The 24,520-nt window shown below is 36.8% G+C and overlaps 1 protein-coding gene across 1 annotated transcript in view; it reads right to left on the bottom strand.

Moving 5' to 3' along the window:
* Positions 1-16,808, bottom strand: part of Spx (Spliceosomal protein on the X) — a 45,959-nt gene extending 29,151 nt beyond the window's left edge. Inside the window, exons 1-3 of the mRNA XM_081741009.1 lie at positions 16,693-16,808; positions 9,382-9,465; positions 4,187-4,332 (exon numbers count right to left, since the gene is read on the bottom strand). Coding sequence (XP_081597135.1) covers positions 4,187-4,332; positions 9,382-9,465; positions 16,693-16,726 — 264 coding nt within the window. The 5' untranslated portion in view covers positions 16,727-16,808. The remainder of the gene's footprint in view (positions 1-4,186; positions 4,333-9,381; positions 9,466-16,692) is intronic.
* Between the last annotated feature and the right edge of the window lie 7,712 nt (positions 16,809-24,520).

Genomic DNA, 24,520 nt, shown 5'->3' with positions numbered 1-24,520 from the left:
CTGTTCTAACAATAAACTATTGTCATAATGATGAAAGTAAAAATAGTAGTAATAATAAACAGTCTCTCTTTACAGTACCGAGGTTCTTTGACACCTACAGTTGTGGGCTCCGAAAAAAACTGCATTCAAATTTTACTCTTGTCCAACCAAGAACCGAACCCAGGACCCGTGTACCAAAGTCTGGTTAAAAATATAAAGTGTGTTTGCGCAACATTTGGAGCCTTTTTTCTCTTTTAAGGACAAGATACAACTACAGATGCTAAACTAGCTATTTTCCTGGTAGCAGAAAATATGCTCAGGTTCAAGACCCGTAAGAAGATTGAAATAAAGGGGACAAAGAATTCATCAAGAAAAGAAGAATCATCGGGCAAATAGGTTTAGTTATTACATGTAGTAATATTAAAATGTACCCTACGGTATCTATTACTAGATATTATTATTGGAATTCACAGTAAATTTTAGCAGATGCTAAATAGTGCAACGATACAATTTAATGTGGGATCCAAACATGTACGATCCGCAGAAAAAAAAAAAACTGCAACATGAGCATGTAAGTTTATGGTGAAACTACGCCTAACCGCGCAGGGAATCAACATAACGTCTAAGTGGCACGAATCATGCCAGGAGAAACCTCGGCGTCCTCCCCTGCACACTTATTTTGTAGCAAAAGACTTCGTCGTTTCACAATACACTTACAAGTTCATGTTGTAGGTTTTTTGCTGCGGACTGTACCACACATTTGAAATTAATTTCATCACTTTCGAGCATCCAACCGGATTTTATCTTTAAAGAAATGACCCGAGAACTGAGTCCGGGTCTTCTCCTTGTCTCTCAGTATGCTACTAACTAAGCTTTCCTTCCGCTATCCAACCAGCTACATACTTCTACTTTTCATGCCGGGCTCTCAGCCAGTCAGAGTACAGGCATTTTGCCATAACTTCTGAAATACTTGAAATACATGGACAACTCAAAGTCTATATTAATGAACACTTACGGCTAAGACAAGAAAAATCCACACATCGCTATAGCGACTGGAAATGTGAATGAGTCTGGCGTCTAGTTTCTTCTGACGTTAGTTTCTCAAGTTTTATTTGCCAGTAGTTATGAGTTTTATGTGCTTTGATTGATTAAAAACAAACTACAATAAATTCGTTATAAAGTTCAATATTTCTGACATACAAAAAGAGCTAATATGCGTTTTGTGTTTTATTTTTCTACACTATTTCGCAAACAGTACTACTTGTTTATGAAGTCCAATTCTCCGGATTACTTCCTGAACAGCTTAGGTCCGGTTTTGTCCCTTGTGTTCAGTAAAGAGCATAACTTTAACACTTTAGCTTGAAATTTAGTATTTCTTGAAATTGATAACTATACACTGAACAACTTATGGTGAACATGAAGTGTGCGCCATTTTTCTATTTCCGTTATAGAAATACCAACGAGATCCTTGAAATATTACAGAAAAATACTCCAAGTATGTTAAAGTATCGACGTGTCTCCAACATCAGGGTGTCTACTAAAATTCCAGAATGGAACTTCGTGACTTTTTAGTGACCTTTTCTTTACCAAACCACAAAATTTCGTGACATTCTTAAGAGCGAAGTTGGGTGCGAATTAGGAAAAATTTTCATACATACGATTGAAGCGTGCTTTGCTTGCGATTTGGTAGCGTCTAAAGCCGACCATATACATTTTTGATTATGAATTTTGACGTTTTATAGAACAAAACTTTCCAGTTTCTACATATATTTGAACAGATAAAAAAAATCGTGACCCAAAATCTAAATTTCTTGACTTTCGTGACCATTTTCTGATTTCGTGACTTCTTGGTGACTTTCGTGACTTTCATGACCGATAGACACCCTGAACGTACCATGAACCTTAGCATGAATAGTCTATCATTAAATTTCGATCAAGCGAGAACAGCAGACAATTTGGTATTTCAGTGCTCAAACTATAAGATATGGACATAAAACGCAGACTTCTCCTGTGTAAAACTTCACTGTGACGCCTGGTTTTCAGAACTGGCACACAGATCAGAAGTAAATCTCGAGTTCTGCTTATGGTGGTTGAGATATTCAAGAAAAATATCTCAGAATGAACATAATCTATCATATCTTTGTATGATTTCAAGATAGGAAATTTCATCCAATATAAGTTATTACACAAAAAGCTTTCTACGGTTATGCCACTTTAGCTAAAGACGAAAATTGATCAATAAAGTGGAAGAAAAGTGAAAATGAAATCTTTAAGTTTTACGTCCCACGGTTATGCGGGCTAGGCTAAAGGAGACGGTGATGATAAGAAATGAATGAAATCGTGGAATGAAGTAAGTTGGAGGAAACGGGAAAATCCCGTGGAAACCCACGCACACGGTGTTTGTCCACCACAAAGTTTACTTGGCGGGAGATGGGATCGAACCCGGGACCCCATGCACCAGAGGTGAACGCTCTACCACTGAGACACCGCGGCCCCTAAAGTGGAAGAATATGAAAGAATTGATGTAATCAGAATGTGGAGGAAAACCCCGAGAAAACCAACAGACCCGATGTTGTTCATCACAAACTCACTTTTAGCCTGGGGTGGAACTTATTCCTTCAGCTCCATTAATCTTTCTACCTGACAGCAGAGTTTAAAAATTTAAATCAAGGACTTACTGTGCTGTTCACTGAATTTCGTGGATGTAATGAACTGAAATGATTACTGATGGTTCCATGTGTCTTAAAGTGTCCTGCACACCAACGCACTTTGAACATCAAGCCGACAATGTAAGTCACTGGCAAAATATATCAAGATAGTTCACATCCTTTTCCAGGACACAAAGTAATACCTACGACCCAACAAAGACTCCTTGGGTTATTGTATTTTTGATGAATACAAAAATATGTGTGAATACGTACAAATATATAACAATTATTTTTGCCACGTTAGAACATGAAGATACAAAGAACATGAACGCAATACAGCCTTAAAATAACATTTACTACAAACAAAGACACAAAATTACGCTGAATTATAAGATCAAATCATACATAAGAGCAGTAATGAGTATACATACTAGAAGGTGCAATTCCAGAGCAAAAGAAAAGAAGAAAAAGTACCAGTATAAACCATGTGAAGAAGTTTGGTTTGTATGGCGTCATATTTTCTCGCTTAATACTGAAACCGGAAATGGTACAAATTGACTACCCGTTTTAGTCGAGATTAGAATGAAGATGGAATATATTATTGGGACGCTTAATTGATTACAGAAAACAGCTTCTCGTTATCTCTTATTCTATAGCGCTTAATATTAAAACCGGAAGTGGGTAACTTTTCAGACTTCCGGTCTGAATATAGGTTGAGAAAGAACATGGCACATCGATCCATTAAAAAAAAAAAAAAAGAAAAAAAAACTCTTCGCTATTTCATCGTTTCTGCTCTATGTAGATCAATATTGAAACAGGAAGATCTAATGAAGTTCTGTAATTTCCGGTTTAGTAGAGAGTTAAGGGTGAAGATTGAGTGTATTCTTAGGACGATTAATCGACTGCACGAAACCACTCATTGCTATCTATTACAGTTTTTTTGTTCTATAGTGACCAACGTTGAAACCGGAAATGCTAGATTTCTACCACTTCCGGTGGACGGATCATCATCATTATTCGTTTCCTAACTTTTGGTCCTCTACATTCTGCTCAAAATTGATGGTGATCCATCAAGTAGTTCTTGAGACATTTTGTCTCTCGGACCGACACACAGGGTAAATATATAAATGAATTTGGACGGACACACGGATAGACAAGGTAAATATATAAAGGAGTTTGGACGGACACACGCACAAACAGGGTAAATATATAAAGGAGTTTGGACGGACACACGGACAGACAAGGTAAATATATAAAGGAATTTGGACGGACATATGGACAGACAGGGTAAATATAAAAAAAAAGTGTTGGTTGTAAACCAAACTTTTTAAAAACTAAAGCTTAGATTACCTTCAAAAGCCCAGCAAGATAAGAAAAAATGGATCTGTCTATTTGCCAATTCAAGCGAATATGATCTCATGCTCATCACACGATTCATATCTTAAGAATTACTATAAAAGTAAGAAATTCAATGGCACAGAATTTTAAAGAAAGCTGAATTTCCGTGAAGAGTTTCAGAATTTCACTTGCATGGAAATGAACTTCCTTTCTTAACTTACCTTGTTCACCCTAATTGGTTTCCCGTATAATTTAATCATGTTCATGATTTTGATCGCATAATCGGCATCCTCTTCCCCCATGAACTCTACGAAGCCATAGCCCTGGTGTTGTTGCGTCACACGGTCTTTTGGCATGTGCACATTAACTGAAAAAGTAAAAAGTGTTAAATCGACAAAACATAAATTCTTGAAATTGGAACACTGTTCATGTTTTTTTTTTTTTTTTTTTTTTTTATATATATATAACAATGTTTTTAGTGTGAACGCAATTATGTATCTAAAATGAGTTAATCACAATGAAATCTACTGTCCATCTACTTTCCAGCGAAATATCGAATACTCAAATCTGACCAGTAGATTTCAAGTTACAAAATGCAGAAAATAAGGCAAATTATTCATTCAGCTCAACATTTTGAATCCGCTCCCTTTTTCCCCTAACCCACAGTCACCACCGAGTAATAGGGTCAGAATTCCACATTTGTGCTTCTATTATGATATACTTTCATATATATTCTTAAAATAAAAATCAGAAATACATAAGCCATGACTTTTTCTTTAAATGACTGATTTGATATGAACTGTCCCTAATGGGGCGTTTGCACTTAGTCGATTTAGTCGCACGACTAAATCGACTCGCTGCATTTGCCACTAAATCGAAGCAACTAGGCCGAATCAGATTGATGGATGTGTTCAATTATTTCAACCACAGAAAATAGAACGTCTTTTAATTCAGTTGCCAGTCGATTTGTCGCCTTCGATCAACAAGCGATTAAGTTGAAGTCCCGTTTACACGGTCGATTAAGTTGAAAGTGACGTCAATTCAACCGAATCGAACGCAAATCGACTAAGTGTAAACGCCCCATAAGATGATCTACGTTTACACCGGAAATTCTTGATTTTCACCACTTCCGGTTTGAACATCATCAATGAACTCAATTCCCAATTGTTAACACTATATTGTGGCCAAAGTTAATGATGATCCATCACGTGGTTCTTGAGAATTTTTGTCTCCCAGATGGACGAACACAGGATAAATATGTAAGTATATACCCTGTGGTATAAACACAAGGTATATACCAATCCTTCTGATTGGTAAAACAAAGTACAGTGAAGCCTCTACTAACGGACACCTCTATAAAGCGGACACCTCCCTTAACGGACATATTTTGTAATCCCCAAACATTGGAATAGGAAAAAACATACTGGCAAACCTCTCTAAAGCGGACACTCTCTAGTACGGACATGGACAGTCTTTTCTGTCTTTTATAGGTATTATTTAGCTCCGTATTACAGACACTTTCTCTAGAAATATGTTGAAAAATGTAGTAAAAATACATTTTTAGTAATTCATACATGTGTCACCAAGGAAGCATTGTGACAACATTTTGCCCCCTCAACTGTCTGCTCAGCAACCCAGACGAAGCGTCTCTGTTTAACAACACTCTTATGTCCTTTGCTTGCATTCCACTCCCACCCAAGCTGTTTTAGACACAAAAGTGATTGACAGTTGCCCGCCGTTAGGGATGACAAGTTATGCTACTGTCCCGTTGAAGTCTCTAACCAACCAGAAGACAAGTTTAGTAATTTTTGCCCTCAGGTATGTATATTGTCTCAAAAAGGACACTTCAGGACTGCAATTACCCCACAAATTAAAGCGCCATACTGAAAACGAAGGAAGTACTGATAAGTATAAAGTGCACAGAACTATAACACGTTATTTCCATGTTGTGCCTCGAACATTGGATGACAGAGGATAATGCATGTAATATTCGTAAATACGTGATTCATGCAAAAAATATTTTTTCTAATTGTATATTACCTTTCTCACTAATTTACATAAAATACTGAAACCTCTTGAAGGCAGACATCTCTCTATAGCGGACAATTTTTGATTCCCCACGGCTGTCCGCTTTAGAGAGGTTTCACTGTACTTAAAAAATAAAAAGGAAGACAGGAACACTTAAAAGTTCATTTTACTTTTTTATCAAGTGTAAGTATTAGCAAAGAAACAATATATTGTGGTGTAAATGACAGTGGAGCAAAAAGTGAAAATGAAATTAAATCTTTAAGTTTTACGTCCCACTGTTATGCCGGCTAGGCTAAAGGAGACAATGACGACGAGAAATGAATGAAGTGGAGCAATGAATAAAGTGGAAGGAAACGGGAGAGCTCCGAGAAAACCTACGTACATAGTGTTTGTCCACCACAAGGTCCACTTGGCGCGAGCTGGGATCGAATCAAGGATCCCATTCACCATAGGTGAACCTCTTCCACTGAGCTGCCGCGGCCTCACAGTCAAGAAAAAAGAATGTTATGTATCTTATTAATTTTCCATACAAGTTGAAGAACCAGAGATTTAGTTCTTGACGTTCTTTGAGTAAGAAGAGACCAGAAGTTTCCAACTAACAGTATAATTCTAAATATTATTCTATGCCACGTGACTTCAGTAGGTAAGTGGGTCATAACAGAAATATGTTAAAAGAAATTTAACCACAGTTAAACCATACATATAAAAGACTCCAGTAGGTTAACTTCAGGGTCAGTTCGGTGAAGTAAGGCGGTTGTCTCAGAGTTAGAATCTATGCTGTGCATCTTTGGAAGTCTCCGTCATTTATAGTTCTCATATAGATCTCTTCTACTCATCAAAGGTTGAATCTTCTAATCTCTTCTGCCAAATACGTATTAACGTAAGTGATAAGCCTTCTCTTATCTTAAAATATGGATAAATGTCTATTTGTGATTTTTCAATATGAACTGTTCGAAGTTCTTAATATATAATTGGAAATGTCTCTCATTTAGATCTCACTTTTGTCGTCGTGAAGTGTCTAAATTAAGTATTTTCTATTAATTTACGTTTCTTTTATTGCGTTTTATATATATTCAATAAATTATTGTACCAATTTAATTATCCTAGTATGCTTTCGTTGCATCATATACATTTACATCGCTCAAGTTTCTTCTAATTAAAGCTAAAGGTATAAATCATGAAGAAGTGACAGGCATTTTAGAAAACCTATATTTCTTCTAACAAAATTTCTTTACATATTTTAAATTTATTAGAAGAATTCTTTAAATACAATATGAATAAGAAATAAAATCATGTGAAATAAGCGACTGTTACTGCCTGATGAAGAGGGATGAGTTTTCTTTGAAATATATCAGATTATCATTTATAAATATCGTATTTGTTTCCACAGTGCTAAAAATAAATGGACGGGAGTGCTAAAAATAAATGTTCCTTATGGGTCATTCCATTTTAGCTGATCCAGGTTATTTAACCCACTATCTTAGAGATTTTCATGAAACTTCTGTCATTTGTTAGTAGTACAAGGACGTCATAACCTTTGTGAAGTTTTCCCTCCTTAGACTAAATAAGATTGGAGTTAGAGGCGATCGAAGTTTAGGAAAATAGCACATGTACACAGCTTCCGAGATTCTGCTTTGAGACTGCACTGCAAATTGAAAATACACTGCACTGCAAGATCTAACACACATAGCTGTGTAAAAAGTTTCTCAGAGAAGTACCTAGGTTTGTAGACTTCAGAAAATAATAATAATAATAATGAATGTCATAACTTACATTTGGAGCGAAAACACTGCATCACTAGATAAAAGTTATCATGAAAGGTGTTTTGGTGGTAATTTTTGTCTTCAGCTAAACGTAAAGCTCTGCTCAAAAGAGCTATTAAAGAAAAACAGTGAGATTTTGGATAAATGTTATTATTAATCAATTATTAAATTGCAAATTACAATATACAGGGTGGCGCAGGGAAACGATAAATTTTGAAGTAATGTAATTTTCACGAATAAACACAGAAGGAACATCTTTTATTGACGAAAATGCATGTATACAGTATGCTATTTACGTTTTGATTACAAACTATCACAAACTGTCCTCTTACTTCTTAAAGGTGGCAGAGGAAAGATGTGCTCCCTTTCGGCGTTCAATAGCCTGGTATGGAAACTCCGGAATGCTCGGTGTAGCATGTCTCGGGGAATAGTAATGATTTTGTCTTCAATCTTCTGTTACAGTTACGTGCAGAATGCAGGAAATTTTTCATGTAGCTATGTTTGTTAGATCTTAATCAAAATGTTAGAGCCTAACATTTTCAGTTTTGAGTATAGTTTTGAAGCAAAATCTCGGAAGCTATGCACATGTGCTATTTTCCCAAACTTTGATCGCCTCTAACTCCAAACCTATTTGGCTTAGGAGGAAAAACTTCACATAGGTTATGACTCGAGACGAAACTTTTTCGCAACAATTTTGATATTTTCTAGCATTAATTATTACAATTATCGCATTTATCTTTCTTAAATGAAGATATACCATGACTAATTGCATACTCTAGCTAATGTATTCACTGAAATATAGAAATTAATGCAAAACACTTCCTTTAACCTCATCCTTAGTTAAACGATAACATGCAGCAACACATTACCAATTCTTCGTTTTAAGTTTGTTCTCCTGTCAGTAACAATCATATTATACTTGGAAAAGAATCTCTCGGCATCAACACTCAAGACTAGCAACCATATTGAACGCAAGGAACTGACAGCGAAAGATCTATGGTTAACTTTTAAACTGTTTAACAATGATATAATGTCAACTTCCTTACCCTCGCTGTTGTTGAGAACTTCAATAACCTTACTTTTAAATTCACGGTAACCAAACAACAGATCGTGAACATTTTTACCACAAAATACAGTCGAGGATTTAAATAATTGTTTTGTTGATGTCTACATCTTTATGAAGTGAAACAGTCTCTGGATCAAACAGCTCGCAGAGCTTTTTCGTCAATGCAACATTTTTTTTTAAAGTTAAATAATATTGGAAATGTGCTATTTAGTTATTATTAGCAATAATTATCAAGAATTCCACTTTTTCGTTTTCTTTCGCATTTACCGCAAGTAGTGCCAAATTTGGCAAAAATTCGCGATAATATAAATGGGATTTCTGGCTCTGAAACGAAAAGTTTGAGGTTTCCTGAAACATATACGCACTTTTTTTTTTTTTTTTTTTTAATGTTTAGCACATATCGCATTAACGAAAAACTTTAGTCTCTACTTATGACACTTGTACTACTAGCAAATGACAGAAGTTTCATGTTTGAGACGGTGGGTTAAAAAATGATATTTTGCTGAATGATTTGACGTGGAATGACTACATTCTTCCAAGAAACTTAACTATCACTTACCAACGGGTCCTGCCTGCACGAACAACTCCCATAGAAGAGTTTCTGATACCTTCTCATCCAAACCACCGACGTATATCGTTGCATCTGAAAGAAATAAAAAAATGTTGCCATGTAAAAAAAAATATCTTGTTTGCTATTGTCTTTTTGTGGCTATTCATTGTAAGAATACGTAATCATAAACAAAACTGATATAATGCTAAGCATGAAGCATAATTAGTCGCCAATTATGTTTGGAATTCAGCTTTCCCTTTCCTTTTGAAAACTAAGACGATTATCAGAAAAGTTTTCTCGTGACTATATGGTTACCATTTGCATTTTCGGAGCAAGATACCCGGGTTCGATTCCCTACTGGAACTCATGTCGTTCGGATGCCATGTTGAACTATAGGTCTGCCTCTCATATAGTCTCGTTGCTGAAAAGGACGCTGAATTCTAATCCACCCATCCACGTGGGTTACCGCCTAAGAGCCTGACATACTCAAAGTAATACAAAATTTACCATTCTTTTTGCTTGATTTCCATAAATGAAAGGAGATAATGAAATGCAACCTACCACAATCATATATAATGTTATTCTACAACAGAAAATATTAACCTGAAGAATTTTCCATGTTGCCAAGATAATATTTTCCCCAAAATCTAAGTTAAAGCAGCGACTAGATGAAGAACTCAAGTGCATTTGTTTATGTATCATGTTGTGTTGGAATCTTGTGAACTACTTTTTAAATAATAGTTGTATCTAGTTTGTAATAAACTAAATCGTTTTAACATATAATTATTAAAATTAAATAATGTTATTTAAAAACTAGTTCACTGGATTCCAAGACAACATGATACGTAATCAAATGCAGTTGAGTTCGTTCGTCTAGTCGCTGTCTTACCTTAAATTTTAGGGGAAATGTTATTCTGGTAACACTGTGATCTCTACGGATGGCAATACTGAAGTCTTCAGCCGTGTGCGTGGGTTTTCTCGGGGTTCTCCCGTTTCCTCCCACTTTCTTCATTCCACCATTTCATTCATTTCTCATCTTCACCGTCTCCTTTAGCCTAACCGGCATAACCGTGGGACGTAAAACTCAAAGATTTCATTTCATTTGAAGTCTTCAGGTTATTTCTGTTGTAGAAAAACATTATCTATGATTGTGGTAAGTAGCATTTCATTATCTCCTTTCACTTATGAATAAACAATCAGAAGAAAAATGATAAATTTTGTATTATTTTTAGTATCTCTTAATCTACTGAATCGTATGACCTTCCACTGGGAATCGAAGCCACGTTTGCCGTAGATGAGGTAAGAACGCAACACATCTCGGCACGATGGAACTCCTTAAACACATTTCTTTAAATAGTTACATGCATAGATGGAAATGATTGAAAAAAACTGCTTTTAAAAAAGTGGAAAATAATGAATTTTTTCTGCGTCTTTTTTGAAAAGTTTTAATTTTAATGAAGATCGAAAGTTTGCTTCATCCCTCTTGTCCGTTGGAGATTCTCCGTGGATAGCAGAAGTGTCGTTCGGCGGTGGAGAACCGTGTTCGATTCCCGGTGGAAGTTCATATGGTTCAGATACCACGTTAAGCTTCAGATACAGCTTAACGTGGTATCTGAACCATATGAACTTCCACTGGGAATCGAACACGATTCTCCACCGCCGAACGACACTTCTGCTATCCACGGAGAATCTCCAACGGACAAGAGGGATGAAGCAAACTTTCGATCTTCATTAAAATTAAAACATATATATATATAGGGTGTTTCAAAACAACACCGACAACGTTTAGGAGGTGATTCCTGACACCAAGAGAAGACGAAAAGTATAGATCAACCTAGGTGCACAAATGCTTCCTTTCAGAGTTATAGGCTGCCGAAAAATATGAAAAACTGAACTTTAAAGGTCCATAGCTCTAAAACTGTGGGATCTATCGCAGTCGGGCCAAGACTTCACTTAGGAACTAACATGTGCCTTATCTAAAAATCCATGTTTCAGCATCCTAAGGTACTCACACAACAATTTTTATAGGAGAAGTTTGCCTACGGGTATATAATTTGAAGTACGCACCAACTACCTCTATAAAAGTTATTGCGGAAGTACCGCAGGATTCTGAAACACGGATATTTGGATATAACACATACTAGTTCCTACGTGAAGTCTTGACCCGACTACGTAGATCCCATAGTTATGGAGCTATTGACCTTCAAAGTCCAATTTTTCATGTTTTCGGCAGCCTATAACTCCGAAAGGAAACATTTGTGCATTTAGATTGGTCTATAATTTTCGTCTTATCTTGGTGTCAGGAATCACCTTCCAAACGTTGTCGGTGTTGTTTTGAAACACCCTGTATATATAGAGGCTCGCTGCTGAAACAGGCGGAAGTTCCAAACGAGCCAAATAAAGAACCAATCTTTTCTCCATTAAAACACAAACTTTTGTATTATTTGAGTTTGTAGGGGGGAAAAATCTAAGAAAGAATTCAAATAAACACTGTGAAAGGGAAGAACAAATTAAAGGGGGCGATTACTCCTGCAGTTCCAAGGTATGGTGTGCAGGCTGAATTCGTAATTTTGGAAATACGTACTCTGTATGATTCAAATTTTCTAAGTTCCCGTAACTTTTTATTGACATCGTCTTCGGGGCCAATAGCTAAGGAAGGTTAGAATTCGGTGAGTAATGACAAGGAAAATCTACAAATAAATAGAAGAATACCTATAGTATATGAAAAGTGACTTAGTTTGATCTCCAGTGTTCGCTCCTTTAATTTAACACTCCTTCCCTCGCTGGAAACGACGTCCACATCAGCTTTTTAACTGCATCGCTGGACTCTTACATTTACATACCACCTATTATAGTTTTATTTTCATAATAACTTACACAATATTCCGTAGAACTGATTTCAGTTTTTGAATTACCCGTCATTATTGTTATTGAATATAACAGCCTAATCCTTCTTTTTATGAAAAGACAATAACCATTTCTGTGAAATTTCTCTTTGTAGAATATCTTTTAATTTCGTTGACAGAGGCACAAGTGAAGTCACTTTTCTAATAAATGTGCCCTATAGCTTCTATCATCTCTCGTATATATTCACACAAACTCTTGTGTCTGTATCTATTCCATTTTTTCACAATTATTAAATTTTCAATTGTAAAAGCACAAATTTAAAACTACTGTAAAACATTTACCTGTGAGCGTCCTAAAAAGTTTGTAGAAAGCTAGAAACTGTTTCGACATTCTTTTTTGACTTTCTCTGTGTAAATGGAAAACCAAAATTGCTTGGCTTCAGCTAAGAGGTAATGGAAAAAACACATACAAACGAGATCTTGATACACTAAAAACAGACGGAAGTGTTCACTTTCTTGATTCCATATATTGAAGGAAAATGACCCAGTGATTAAACCTCCACAAAGAGTGTTTACCTCAGAATGAAATAGCGCTTATATATACCATTGGAAAAATTCCAACGAAACAAGGTTCTCTGTGTGTACATATAACACTAAGTATGTTGTGAAACCTGCACTTATATCATGAGGAATCGCTTAACAACTTTAGAAACACTTCTCAAGAAACCTTCTTTGCTTATGGATAAGATCGAATGAATAATAATACCAACTGTAAGCAATTGAAGCCTGTATACTTTTCATTTGCTGTTTAGACCGCCAGTGTAGATGGCTTAGAATGTCACCAAACTCAGTAGTATGAAAATAGATTCCATGAAACTGTTTGTAGCTTTCTACACTTTTTGGATCGGATGGCTTTTGCATATACACCTTTTGCACAGGGGACCCGGACCGGATTTCAGATAGGATCTCACGTGGTTCGGATCCCAAATTGAACTATATGTCCACGTCTCATATAACCTCGGTGCTCAATCAAACGTCTGTACATAGACTAGAGGAAGGCTGCGGCAAGACAGCTGAAATACAGCCCGAAAATCAACCCAAGCACATTTAGATAGGTAAGCAATTTACAATTTTTATTTATTAAATCTTTCAGTTATTAACTTCATAATTAATAACTTCAGCCTTTAAAGCTTAACTGTCCAAAATTTTAAGCTTCCATCTGTGTTTTTGATAAATTCACTTGTGAACGAGAAACACTCTTGATACTGATTTGAAATGACAATTTCTCCATACAGGTGCCTATTTAAGTTTTGTCTAGTTGTCAAAATGATGCCGATATTCAACGCCAGTTAAAGAACGTTTATGGAGCCGCTACCCTTACTTACTGTATTGTTCAAAAGTGTGTACATGAATTTTTAAGGGGGGAGGATTAACTGAAGATTCGGAGATTCAATTTCTGTAACCACCGCACAAAACATTGCTCCTGTTCAGATCTTTAGTAGTGGAGAACAGAAAGGTTAACTGTTGAGGATATCTGTAACCTTACAGGATTCTCTCATTGCATCGCGGAAAGAAGCTTCACAGAGATCGCTTACAAATGTTGAATTGAATTGATTTTGGGTGTAACGTCCCTTTCAACAGCGAGGCTATATGAGACGAGACCTCTGATTAACGTGGATCCGAACCACATGAGCTCCCGCCGGGAATCGAAACCACTTACAACTGTCCTTCAACAGCTGTATGAAGAAAGGTTTTCCGGGTACAGAAGCAGAACGTCGAAGTGGTCTCTCATCCACTCTTTTCGTAAGAACTATCTGCGCCCATAATCGCGGTTTCTTATCAAAAATGGAAGGGTTTGGTGCGAGGCAGACGTTTTGAATCCAGAAATAATATTCTCCAGTGTCTAAAATATACTCCACAAAAAGATTTCTCAGATGGTTTTGATAGAATACCAAGATGACAATTGTGTACAGGTGTACACGGAAACTGTGTTGAAAAGTGACAAAAATATGCACTTAAGTCGAAAAACAGAAATGAAATCTTTCACTTTAACGTTCCACCATTACGTCCTTTAGATTAAGGGACACGTCCTTAGGATTAGCGTAACACGAAAATTGGAAAATGCGGAGTCATGGGAAAATAGCACGTAATTTTAGTATCCACCTCGGATATGTATTTGTAGTGATTTGTAGAATCAATTTTATATATGTTTAAATCCATGATTTTTGAAAACTGAAGTCCTATATCAAAAATTTTTTTCTACATTAATACAATAACTACCGGTACAATATAAGCTAAGATTCCGAACACGTTCTTCCAGTGAGTCTCAGTACCTTTCAGAATAAAAGGGTTTACTTCGGTATATGACCTTCACGATATTTGAAAGTCAAATAAGTACAGTAGTTGTGTAGACTATAGGGTTACAAAATCTGTAGCCATTTTCCTAAATTATCAAGATTAGTATTTGACTTTTACATTAAATTGACAGCAAATAATCGCTTCAGTAACTTCGATGGACCACGACGTCCACTGGTAACTCATGATTTACATGTGATTTTATTGGTTATTTATTAGTGTATACCGTATATACAGTGGTTGTACTGCATCCGATATATGTTCAGTGATGATAGTGAAGCAAGTGGACTTCGTCGTTAGTTGTTTGATATGCTGTTATTGCTTGAATGAGCCAAATACTTTGTTTTCTTGAATACAATTACCAAATACTTGAATTACCCGTTTCGAGGGAAATTATGAGACAGCACAAATTTGAAATTTACTCACCAACTTATGGGATTGACAGGAAATTTATTGGCAGCAAATTGTTACCTTATTGGCATTATAAACTGCTGCCTACGTTAACTGCTTTCAAAACTAATGTAAGCCAAGGAACGTGGAAAAGTTGTGACATCTATCTCATAATTACCCTCACTGACCCTACGTAACCTAGTGCTTTTAGCGATACCCTCGTTTACCCAGATACCCATCATCATTCACGTGCCTGCTACCTATGGATAAACTTCCTTGATATCATTTGGACGCCCTGCTGCACTCCTGTCCTGACTCGGCTAGATAGTATACGCGTTTCTTAATGACCACCTAGCACAAGTTCGTTTGTGCTCTTTACACTAGTTTTTGTGGACATTTCCGGATGTAGTATTACATGCGAACTTAAGTCCTCTTAAAGTTAACACGCACTAAAGAATTCTTAAGAAATACTAACTAAGGTAAAGAGGATGAATTTCCTCATAAATGACGGAACTTTCACGTGTTTTGGTCTAAAAGTACTGCACCTAATTCTGCGGAACAAAGGTCTTTTTTTAATTTAGTGTAATGATTTTTGACATGCACATTAAAAAATGGACAAGTTTAACAAACAGTCCCTTATAATAAAAGAAGGGGATGGTTTTGGAACTGGGCGAACAAAATGAAGTGAAAAACACCACGTTTATAGGAGAAATGAGTAGATGCCACGTAAGGGTAATTACGGCTATTGTTTAGCTTTGAGGGCCAGGTTTCTAACATACTTTTTTTTTTTTTTTTTTTTTGCGATATTTTATTCACATTCGGTTAGGTTAGGTTAATAACATTTAATACAGACAATACTGCCGAGCGAGCGTTAGCGAGTGAAGGTGGGTTAGCCCCCCGCAGGGTACGTTGTTTTCTGTCTTCGTTAGTGTTGCCCCCCATTACTAAACAATTACCGTAATTACTAACATAACCGGCGTATATTTGGATTTGGAGGCCAGAATTTTTTTGCTTAAAATTTGTCCTTCTTGCTATATTTTCCGTGTTTTTTGGTTTAGGTTAGCTTAGGATTCTTGGATTTGGGGGGCCAGAATCTTTTGCATAAAATTTGTGTCTTCGTATATTTTCTGTTTGTGATGGTTTAGCCTAGTTTAGGTTATGTAGAATAATTTTGGAATTGGGGGGCCAAAATCAAGTAAAATCATCATGTTTACAGGAGAAGTAAGTTGATGTTACGTAAGTATAATTACTAACATAACATAAAATAACCTACTCTACCCTAAACCATCAAAAATATAGAAAATATAGGAAGAAAGTACGAATTTTATGCAATGAATTCTGCCTCCCGCCCCCAAATACAAATACCTTAACCTAACCTAAACTAACCTTACCTACCTAAACCATCAAAAAATACAGAAAATATAACAAGAAAACATTAAATTTACGCAAAATATTCTGGCCCCCCAGTTCCAAAAATATGCCCTTACTTTTTAAACAAAATCTTGAAAATGTAACTTTCGGTCACATAGACTACGACCGAAACTACAGCTTCTGCAAGCCCCATGATCAGTCATGAAACCGGTATATCGACGGAACCTTTTTTGCAACTTTGCAAATAGCAACACAAAATATTTCGAAATACAATTTCAATACAAAACAGCTAAAACAATACTCTACAGTCTACTGATATGTCAAAAACATCTATTATCATAATATTTTGTAACCAAACCTTGATTCCTTTCGGCAATTGGCCCGGCTGCCATAGCGTTTACCAAACGTAGACAGCTAGTCTTCTTCTTCTTCTTCTAACTTCGTCTTCTTTTGTTATTCTGTGATGTACATGCTCCAGACGAAGAACTTTATGAGCAGTTTTAGAGCAAACAGTCGTCAAACAAGAAATGATAATTTTGTTCTACGGATTCATTACGTAATAGACCTCGTAAAATTTACGTATCGCAACCCAATGCAAATAATCTTCTTGTCCACCTCAACTTTAGGTTGGTGGGCAACATTGAAATTTAAAAATTTTTCTCTCGCTTGGGAGAGCTGTTTTATACTTTGATAAGGCCTCTTCTTCGTAACAGCGTCCAGATATTCTATCCTTCGTTTTCCTCTTCTTGTTTTTCCCTCTGCCTTTCCTTCTATCAGCACGATGATCCAATCGGAGTGCCGAATAAGATGGCTAAGCATGCTGTTTCTTCTATTTCCTATTATATTCATGAACTGTCGTCCTTCGTTAGCTTCCCTTAGTACTTCTTCATTCCTTTTTCTTTCGGTCCATGATATGCGAAGCATTCTGCGCCAACACATTTCAAACGTTTCCAGCTTGGATATTTCAGCTTTTCTCAATGTCCATGTCTCTGATCCGTAAATCGCCACGCTCCATACCAGTGTCTTAATAAATCGTTTACGAACCTCTAACGACACATTTCTTGATGTTAGTAGTTCTCTTTTCCTATTAAATGCTAGTTTAGCCTGTGCTATTCTGGAACTTACGTCTTTTTGACTTCTTCCATCCGAGGATATTTGTCTTCCTAAATAGGGGAACGTCTTAACGTCTTAGATTTTCTCCCCATCTAGCCATACGTTTGCCTTTTCCTATCCTACTCTTGTGTACTTTATCACTCAGAGACAAAGATTACCAGAGCTTAGAAAGGAGGCTAGATAATATAGGCCTATACAAGATACTATTAATATGAAGTGAATATAGGTCTTTCGTTTGCATCTTAGGATCCAATTTATGACATAATAATCCACAGGAGTTAGAGGTCTGCACGGGCCTGAATTTTGGCCCGGGCTCTGCCCGGCCCGTGAATTTACAGTGTGAGGCATGACCCGAGTCCGAAATATGTTTTAGCATTTAGGCGCGAGCTTGTGTGATAATCAAATGAGCCCGAATTATAGAAACTTAGTAATTAACGAAAAATTGTATTTTTATTTACAACAATTAGAGGTTTAATTTTGCAGTTGTGTTTTAAAAGTTCTCCAGAAAGAATGGTGCAATACAGTGTGTCACAAAAAGATCGTGACGGTGGAATATCTCGAGAAATACACGTCGTATCATGAAATACAAAAACATGTGGCAAATATATTTTTAAATTCTATTTCAGGGTGGAACAACGAATTCACCCGGGTACCCCTAAGGGGGGCATAGGGGGTCAACTTGAAAAGTTAAAATGGGACCCAGCAGTTTTTAGTACAGATTCAGATGCTACATACTGTAATCTCGAAAAATCTCTTTTATTGAGTAACGCGGCAGAAAGATCGGAACAGGAAAATATCTCGAGAAATACACGTCCGAGCATGAAAAAACAAAATACGTGTCAAATATTTGTACGATTTCTATTTAACTGTGTGCAAATCAATGCTCCTTGGCGCCCCCAAAGGGGGACAGAGGGGGCAACCTGAAAAGTTTAAGTGGGACCCCCCAGTTGGTAGTGCAGATTCAGATGCTACATATAAAAATACGTAACTTTTATTTCCAACATATTTGTTTGTTTGTTCGATACATGGCACTGTAATCACAAAATCTCTGTTTTATTGAGCAACGCAACAGAAATGTCGGGACAGTGGAATATCTCGAGAAATACGCATCTGGGCATGAAATTAAACACAAATATATGGGTCTAATATTTCTGATCCCTAAAGTGTGTGTGTGCAAATGAATTAACTTGGTCAACCCCTAGAGGGGGTGGGTGGAGGGGGCATTTGGAAATGTGACATTGGAACTTCCAATTGTTACTGTAGATTCAAATGCTGTACACAAAATCGACGTAACTTTTATGGAAAAGTTGTTTTGTGTTCTTGACAGATGACAATGTAATATCAAAAAGCTGTTTTATCGAGTAACGTATGAAATGTACTTTCGAGCAACAGATACAAAATAACTCCGTATACCTGCCCAACCTTTATTTGAATTGTTTTATTGCAGTTACCGTTACTGCAAGCTGTAATCATGTAATCGTGAGCGTTGACAAATAGGGAATTATGAGTCATTTGCTCCCTCTGGAATTTAAATTGCTCCTGATTTTGATAAATTATCCCTTAAGATCTAGAAGGTTGACCTTTTTTTTTTTTTTTTTTTTTTTTGATGGTGTTATGCGTTCATTTAATAGTGGCCTTCAGAAGGATTCAGTCCCGGGAGACCCCAACGAGAGAAACTTCAGAAGAACTAAAGGCGTACACATACGTAAACCAACATGGAGCTCCTTAAGATCTAGAAGGTAAACACTGGAGGAGGACTGCCAGAACCCAGACTATAATAGGTTGCGTATATCATGAGTTTACTATAAACTTTTAAAGAATATATAAATAATAGCTTGAATTATTTTTGTTACTCAAAAAACTGAGGGGGGTGGGTAGGCGTAGACACTCCTACCCCGGAATAGATCCGCCACTGCAACTCCATTGTTATATGGATGATAAGAGGTTGTCAATGTTGCTTGAAGCTTTAACTGTCACACCTGCAAAATAATTGCGGTATTTATACAATTATTGAAAAAAAAAAAAAAACTTGTGAGCAAGAAATTCATTTGCAACATGTCTAAACCTGAAAACAGGAACTTTTTATTTAGAAATCAAATCGGTGTGTACTATTTTTATTTCATATTGGGAGAATGAATATTTTTTTCAAAATAGAGCGTTGAACCAGTGGTTCAGTGGTAGAGCGTTCAACTCTGGTGCATGAGGCTCGGGTTCGATCCCGGAACCCACCATGTGAACTTTGTGGTGGACAAACACCGTGTACGTGGGTTTCTTCGGGGTTCTGCCGTTTCCTCCCACTTTATATATTCCACTATTTCATTCATTTCTCATAATCACCTTTAGCCAAGTCGACATAACCGTAGGACGTAAAACTCAAAGATTTCATTTTCGCGTTCATTTTGGTTAAAAACGGGACAATGGTTGAGGATAAGAAGGATTGTTGAACACATAATTTAATGAATAAATTGTCAATAATTGTCGTCTGTTATTAAAACGTGGGCACCTGTCACCACGGCCTGGCGTGTCCTCAATTGCGGATCGAGAAGGACTCTAGATATATAGGTTACCCCATGCCGTAAGCATCGGTGCACCACCGATGGGCAACTAGAGATAGCTCGCCAAAAATTGGCGGCCCCGCAGTGACGATCCACGATGGCCCCACTTCCGTTTCGAAAATTATACCACCAGCGGCAGAGACGCGACGAAACGCCAATGAACAACAAAATTACTCCCCCAAAATATGTTAAATCACCTATATGCGTAATTTGTTTACATTAAGGAGAGTCTGACAAACACTAAAAAATAAAAAAAATAAAAAGTAGTTTAGAAAAAGTGTCCCGGGGTGGGCACGAACCACTAATCTTTGGATTATTAGGCGCGTGCTCTTCCGAATTGGCCACAGAGGCGATGAAGAAAACGTCGCTTATAGAGTCATAAATCCTTGAGGTATTTTTAATTTGTTTCTGTAACCATGTATATTCGACGATAACCGTTTGAGATCAGATCAAGTCCGTTCGCCATGTAATTTTATAACAAAATAATGTGCATTTATTTACTTTATTTCGTGGTTCTCCCATATTCACTTTCAAATGATCAGCTACAGTTGTCATCTAAATTCATACAATTTACGCACTCATCTCAAGATTTTTCACTTCATGATGTAGAGCCAGAGGTTACTCTTGATCACTTTAGGAACAATTCGTCAGGAAAAAATAATATATAATAATAAGCGCATGCACATGACTGGCGATAGTTCGTGTTAGTCCCTTCGCGATTCTCCGCGACAATCGAAGAAGCGCGGACCAAAATGAAGTCCTCGCTGGTACGCGGTGGTAACTTCAATACCCCGACTCTAGATATCTATTTCGACTCGACGAAATCCTGCCACCAGTGGCACACTAGCGGCAGTCCTTTGACGCATCGCTATAGCGACGATCGACATTTACCGGCAATGGGCCAGTAGGTGTTGGTGACGTTTGCGGCATGGGGTAGCTGCGAATATATTGAGTAAGTAGTCGCGACAGATGACAAGGAGTGGTCCGTTAGCTTGGGGGTTTGGTGTGATAAGGCTAATAAATTATCCTGTACACACACAAAAATAAAGAAAGGAAAGAAAAATACGCTCTTTCAGATATATTCATAGAAGGCTCGGGGCACGACTCCACCAAAATAAAATTGACGTGATTTTATACTCATATATACCTTGTAGTTATCTTTCAGTGCAATGTTGTGACATACACAGACGCGAACATCAAGAGACAAAGATAATTATGGATTTAGTAAGAAGAGAGCGAAGAATCATGTTTGTTATAACTACATTTAAAAATGAAATGAACGTTGATGGAAAATTAGTTTAACGTCCCACGCTTAAGCGCTTTAGGCTAAAGGAGACAGATGATTGATTAATGAAAGTAAATGCTAGTTAAAGTGAAGTTTTAGTGATTTCCTAACGGGAATCGAACCTGGGGTTAAGTGCACCAAAGATGCAGGTTTTAGCTACTTGGCCAGTTCTCCATGTGTATGAAGATTTTTTTCGTCGTCTCCAGGTCTTTTCGGGTCATATTGGGTAACGGGCCTAACTGCTTCTAGGTCACGAAATTCCTACCCAGGTTCATTACTGATTCCCAGTATCAAGTATAATACAACATTGGTTCCAACCTCAACGGATAAGAAGTGACTGTGGTCAGATACTTTCTTCTAAAAATTGAGTTAAATTCCCGGCGGGAGCTCATGTGGTTCGGATCTCACGTTAAGCTGTCGGTCCATATTTCGTATAGCCTCGCAGCTGAACAGAACACTAAACTCAAATAATAACAGGTATTCTGGAAAGGGTTCTGCAGACCATTTCGATCCTGATGAAATTTTATTCGTGTTCAATATCTGTATGTATAACAACATAGGGGAACGTGGGGCATAATGGGGAAGCTAAGATATTTGCTTTTCTAAATTGGTAGCCAATATCTCAATTGCAGTAATTTTTTTGTGGTAGACACATTGAACATTTCTTGTAATATTTCAACCAGCAAATCCTTTCAAAAATATTGTTTTGGACCTTTTTGCTTAGCTTATTCCAAAAATGGCTCTTATCCCCATTATGCCCCCTACGTGGGGCATAATGGAACATTGGATTTCAGTCAACCCCATTATGCCCCTACCCCATACTGCCCCGTACAGTATTACATCTATAATATCCAGCTCTAATGTAGACTTATCATTATAAAACAACAATATATGATTACTATTATACAATACAACTTGAATTTTATGAAATATTTATTAGACTCAATAATCACATATAACAAAAGATGAGTACTCTTTTTTTAAAAAAAATGCTGATAATTACTTCAAAAAGCATAAGGTAATTCTGAATTAGGCACTATTAAGAAAAAGAAAAAAAAATGTGATCATTAGGAATTGTACTACAAAGTTTATGCAGATTACATCGAATTATTGTCACTTAAATCTTAATATTTCCTGACATCAAATCAACATAAACAGATTTTGAAGTTGAGTATGAAAAACTTAAACAAAACTGCGTATTCGAACCTTATATATAAATTCAGACGAGGAAATAAAAGATAGATAACCCCATCGCGCGAGCGCCTAATGTAGATTCTGGTTTAAGAAGTGTTATTTCAGGGTGACGCTTAATAAATCCTCTTAACCAGTCAATTCCAACCTTTTTTCTTCTTTATTGAAAGGGAATTGTTGAATTTTGTTTCTTTCTGTCAATTAAAACGCTAATTCTCTCAGTTCATTGCCAGTTAGACCAAAAAGTCGCCTTTCCATTTTCACTAAATAATCTACTAACTCGTACTCCTGTTCATAGGTAAACACAGGCTTGAAATATCCCACTTGTTTCTGGAAAGATCCAAGGTTTTCTCGTTCCTTGTTACAAAGCCGCTCCAGCATAGTCTGGGAAACGTTGAACTGTCGGGGAACTTTATAATATCCCATTTTACCACGTATTACACTCTCGATGGCCTCCTTCATCTTTTCTTCCTCCCAAGTTTCCATCGTTCATTTCCTTTTATATGTGTGATGACAGCAAACAAGACCTTATGCAATCCCAGTATTAACAAGAAATGTTTCAAGCTTGGTAGTGAACTACACAATCCATACTCTTACGGGGCATAATGGGGTAATGGGGCAAAATGGGGAGGTTACAATACCGTTTTGCCCCACCCCGTTTTGCCCCAGATGAGCTGTAGTGTTAAATCAACGAGTATCTCTGTTATAACCTACAATCCGTAAACCTCAAAAATACACAACAAACACAGAAGAAATATTCTTTCAACATATCAATAGTTTAAAAGTGTGCAATAAATAACTTGCCTTATCTTGACAAAAGAAAAATCCCAATGGTTATATGCCACAGCACGAAAACAAAGAACTGACACATAGCACTGTTCCTTTTCGACTGATAAGAACGCTACTCAAGCGTGACAGCCCTTCGTCCTTGAGAAACTTGTTTAGATACTTATCGCTAGATTACAGTAAATTACAGTTCGAAAAATACCGATACCCCGTTATGCCCCCCTACCCCGTTATGCCCCACGTTCCCCTACATTATGCGAAACCTTCAGAAATATAAAAAAACCTTAAAGGGGCCGCGGTGGCTCAGTGGTAGAGCGATCACCTCTGGTGCATGAGATCCATGGTACGATTCCAGCCCCCGCCAATTTAACTTTGTGGTGGATAAACACAGTGTGCATGGGTTTCCTCGGAGTTCTCCCGTTTCCTCCCACTGTCTTCATTCCACCATTTTATTCATTTCTCATAATCACCGTCTCCTTTAGCCTAACCGGCATAACCGTGAGACGTAAAACAAAGATTTCATTACATTTTTTTCAAAAACCTTAAAAAATAAAAAAGTTTGATATAGGGGCTTCCATCAAACGTAGATTCTATCATGCAAAGTAGACTTTTTTTCGGAATTATTAAATTTGATCAGTTGCTACATTTGTTAATGAAACGTTGACGTTACTTGTTCTTCCTGAGATATATGGAAAGGAAAACATATCTTTTGACCTAAAATCCAGCATTAATGTGTGATTAGTTATGCTGTTTTCTAAACAAATAGAAAAACAGAATTTGATTCAGTGAGCTATTCCCCAGATTTCTTTCTAGTTTGGTCATTATAATATATTGTTTTTTCATTTATTTATGTAATGAAATGTAATGGCATAGTGACATTTTGAACTATGCTCCAGGAAGGTAGTCAGCCCAAATGTAGGGGAGGCCCGGTAGAAATTAGGGGGGGGGGGGCGATCCAATCATATTATAGTTCAACACCATATGATATTTCATCTGCAAGCCTACCGTAAAAGTTTTAGGAGGGGCAGTAAAAATTTAGGGGCCCTGTCCCCTAGACCCCCTGGATACAGGCCTGCTATGCTCTATGTTTTGTTTAAAATTAAAGATGAGTATTTTATTTCTAAAGAAAAAGTATTTTAGTAATATTTAGTCCAAAAATGAAGATGATGGAAGCCAATGTGCTGACCACATACAAAATAATTAAAATCCAACTCGTTAACCATAGCTTTTTATGGACTATAAATGAAAACAACTCA

The sequence above is a fragment of the Thermobia domestica genome, chromosome 15 (assembly GCF_964235325.1).
Source record: "Thermobia domestica chromosome 15, izTheDome1.hap1.1, whole genome shotgun sequence".
NCBI lineage: Eukaryota > Metazoa > Arthropoda > Insecta > Zygentoma > Lepismatidae > Thermobia > Thermobia domestica.
The sequence above is the reverse complement of the archived record's forward strand: the minus strand, read 5'-3'. Positions and strand labels throughout refer to the sequence as shown.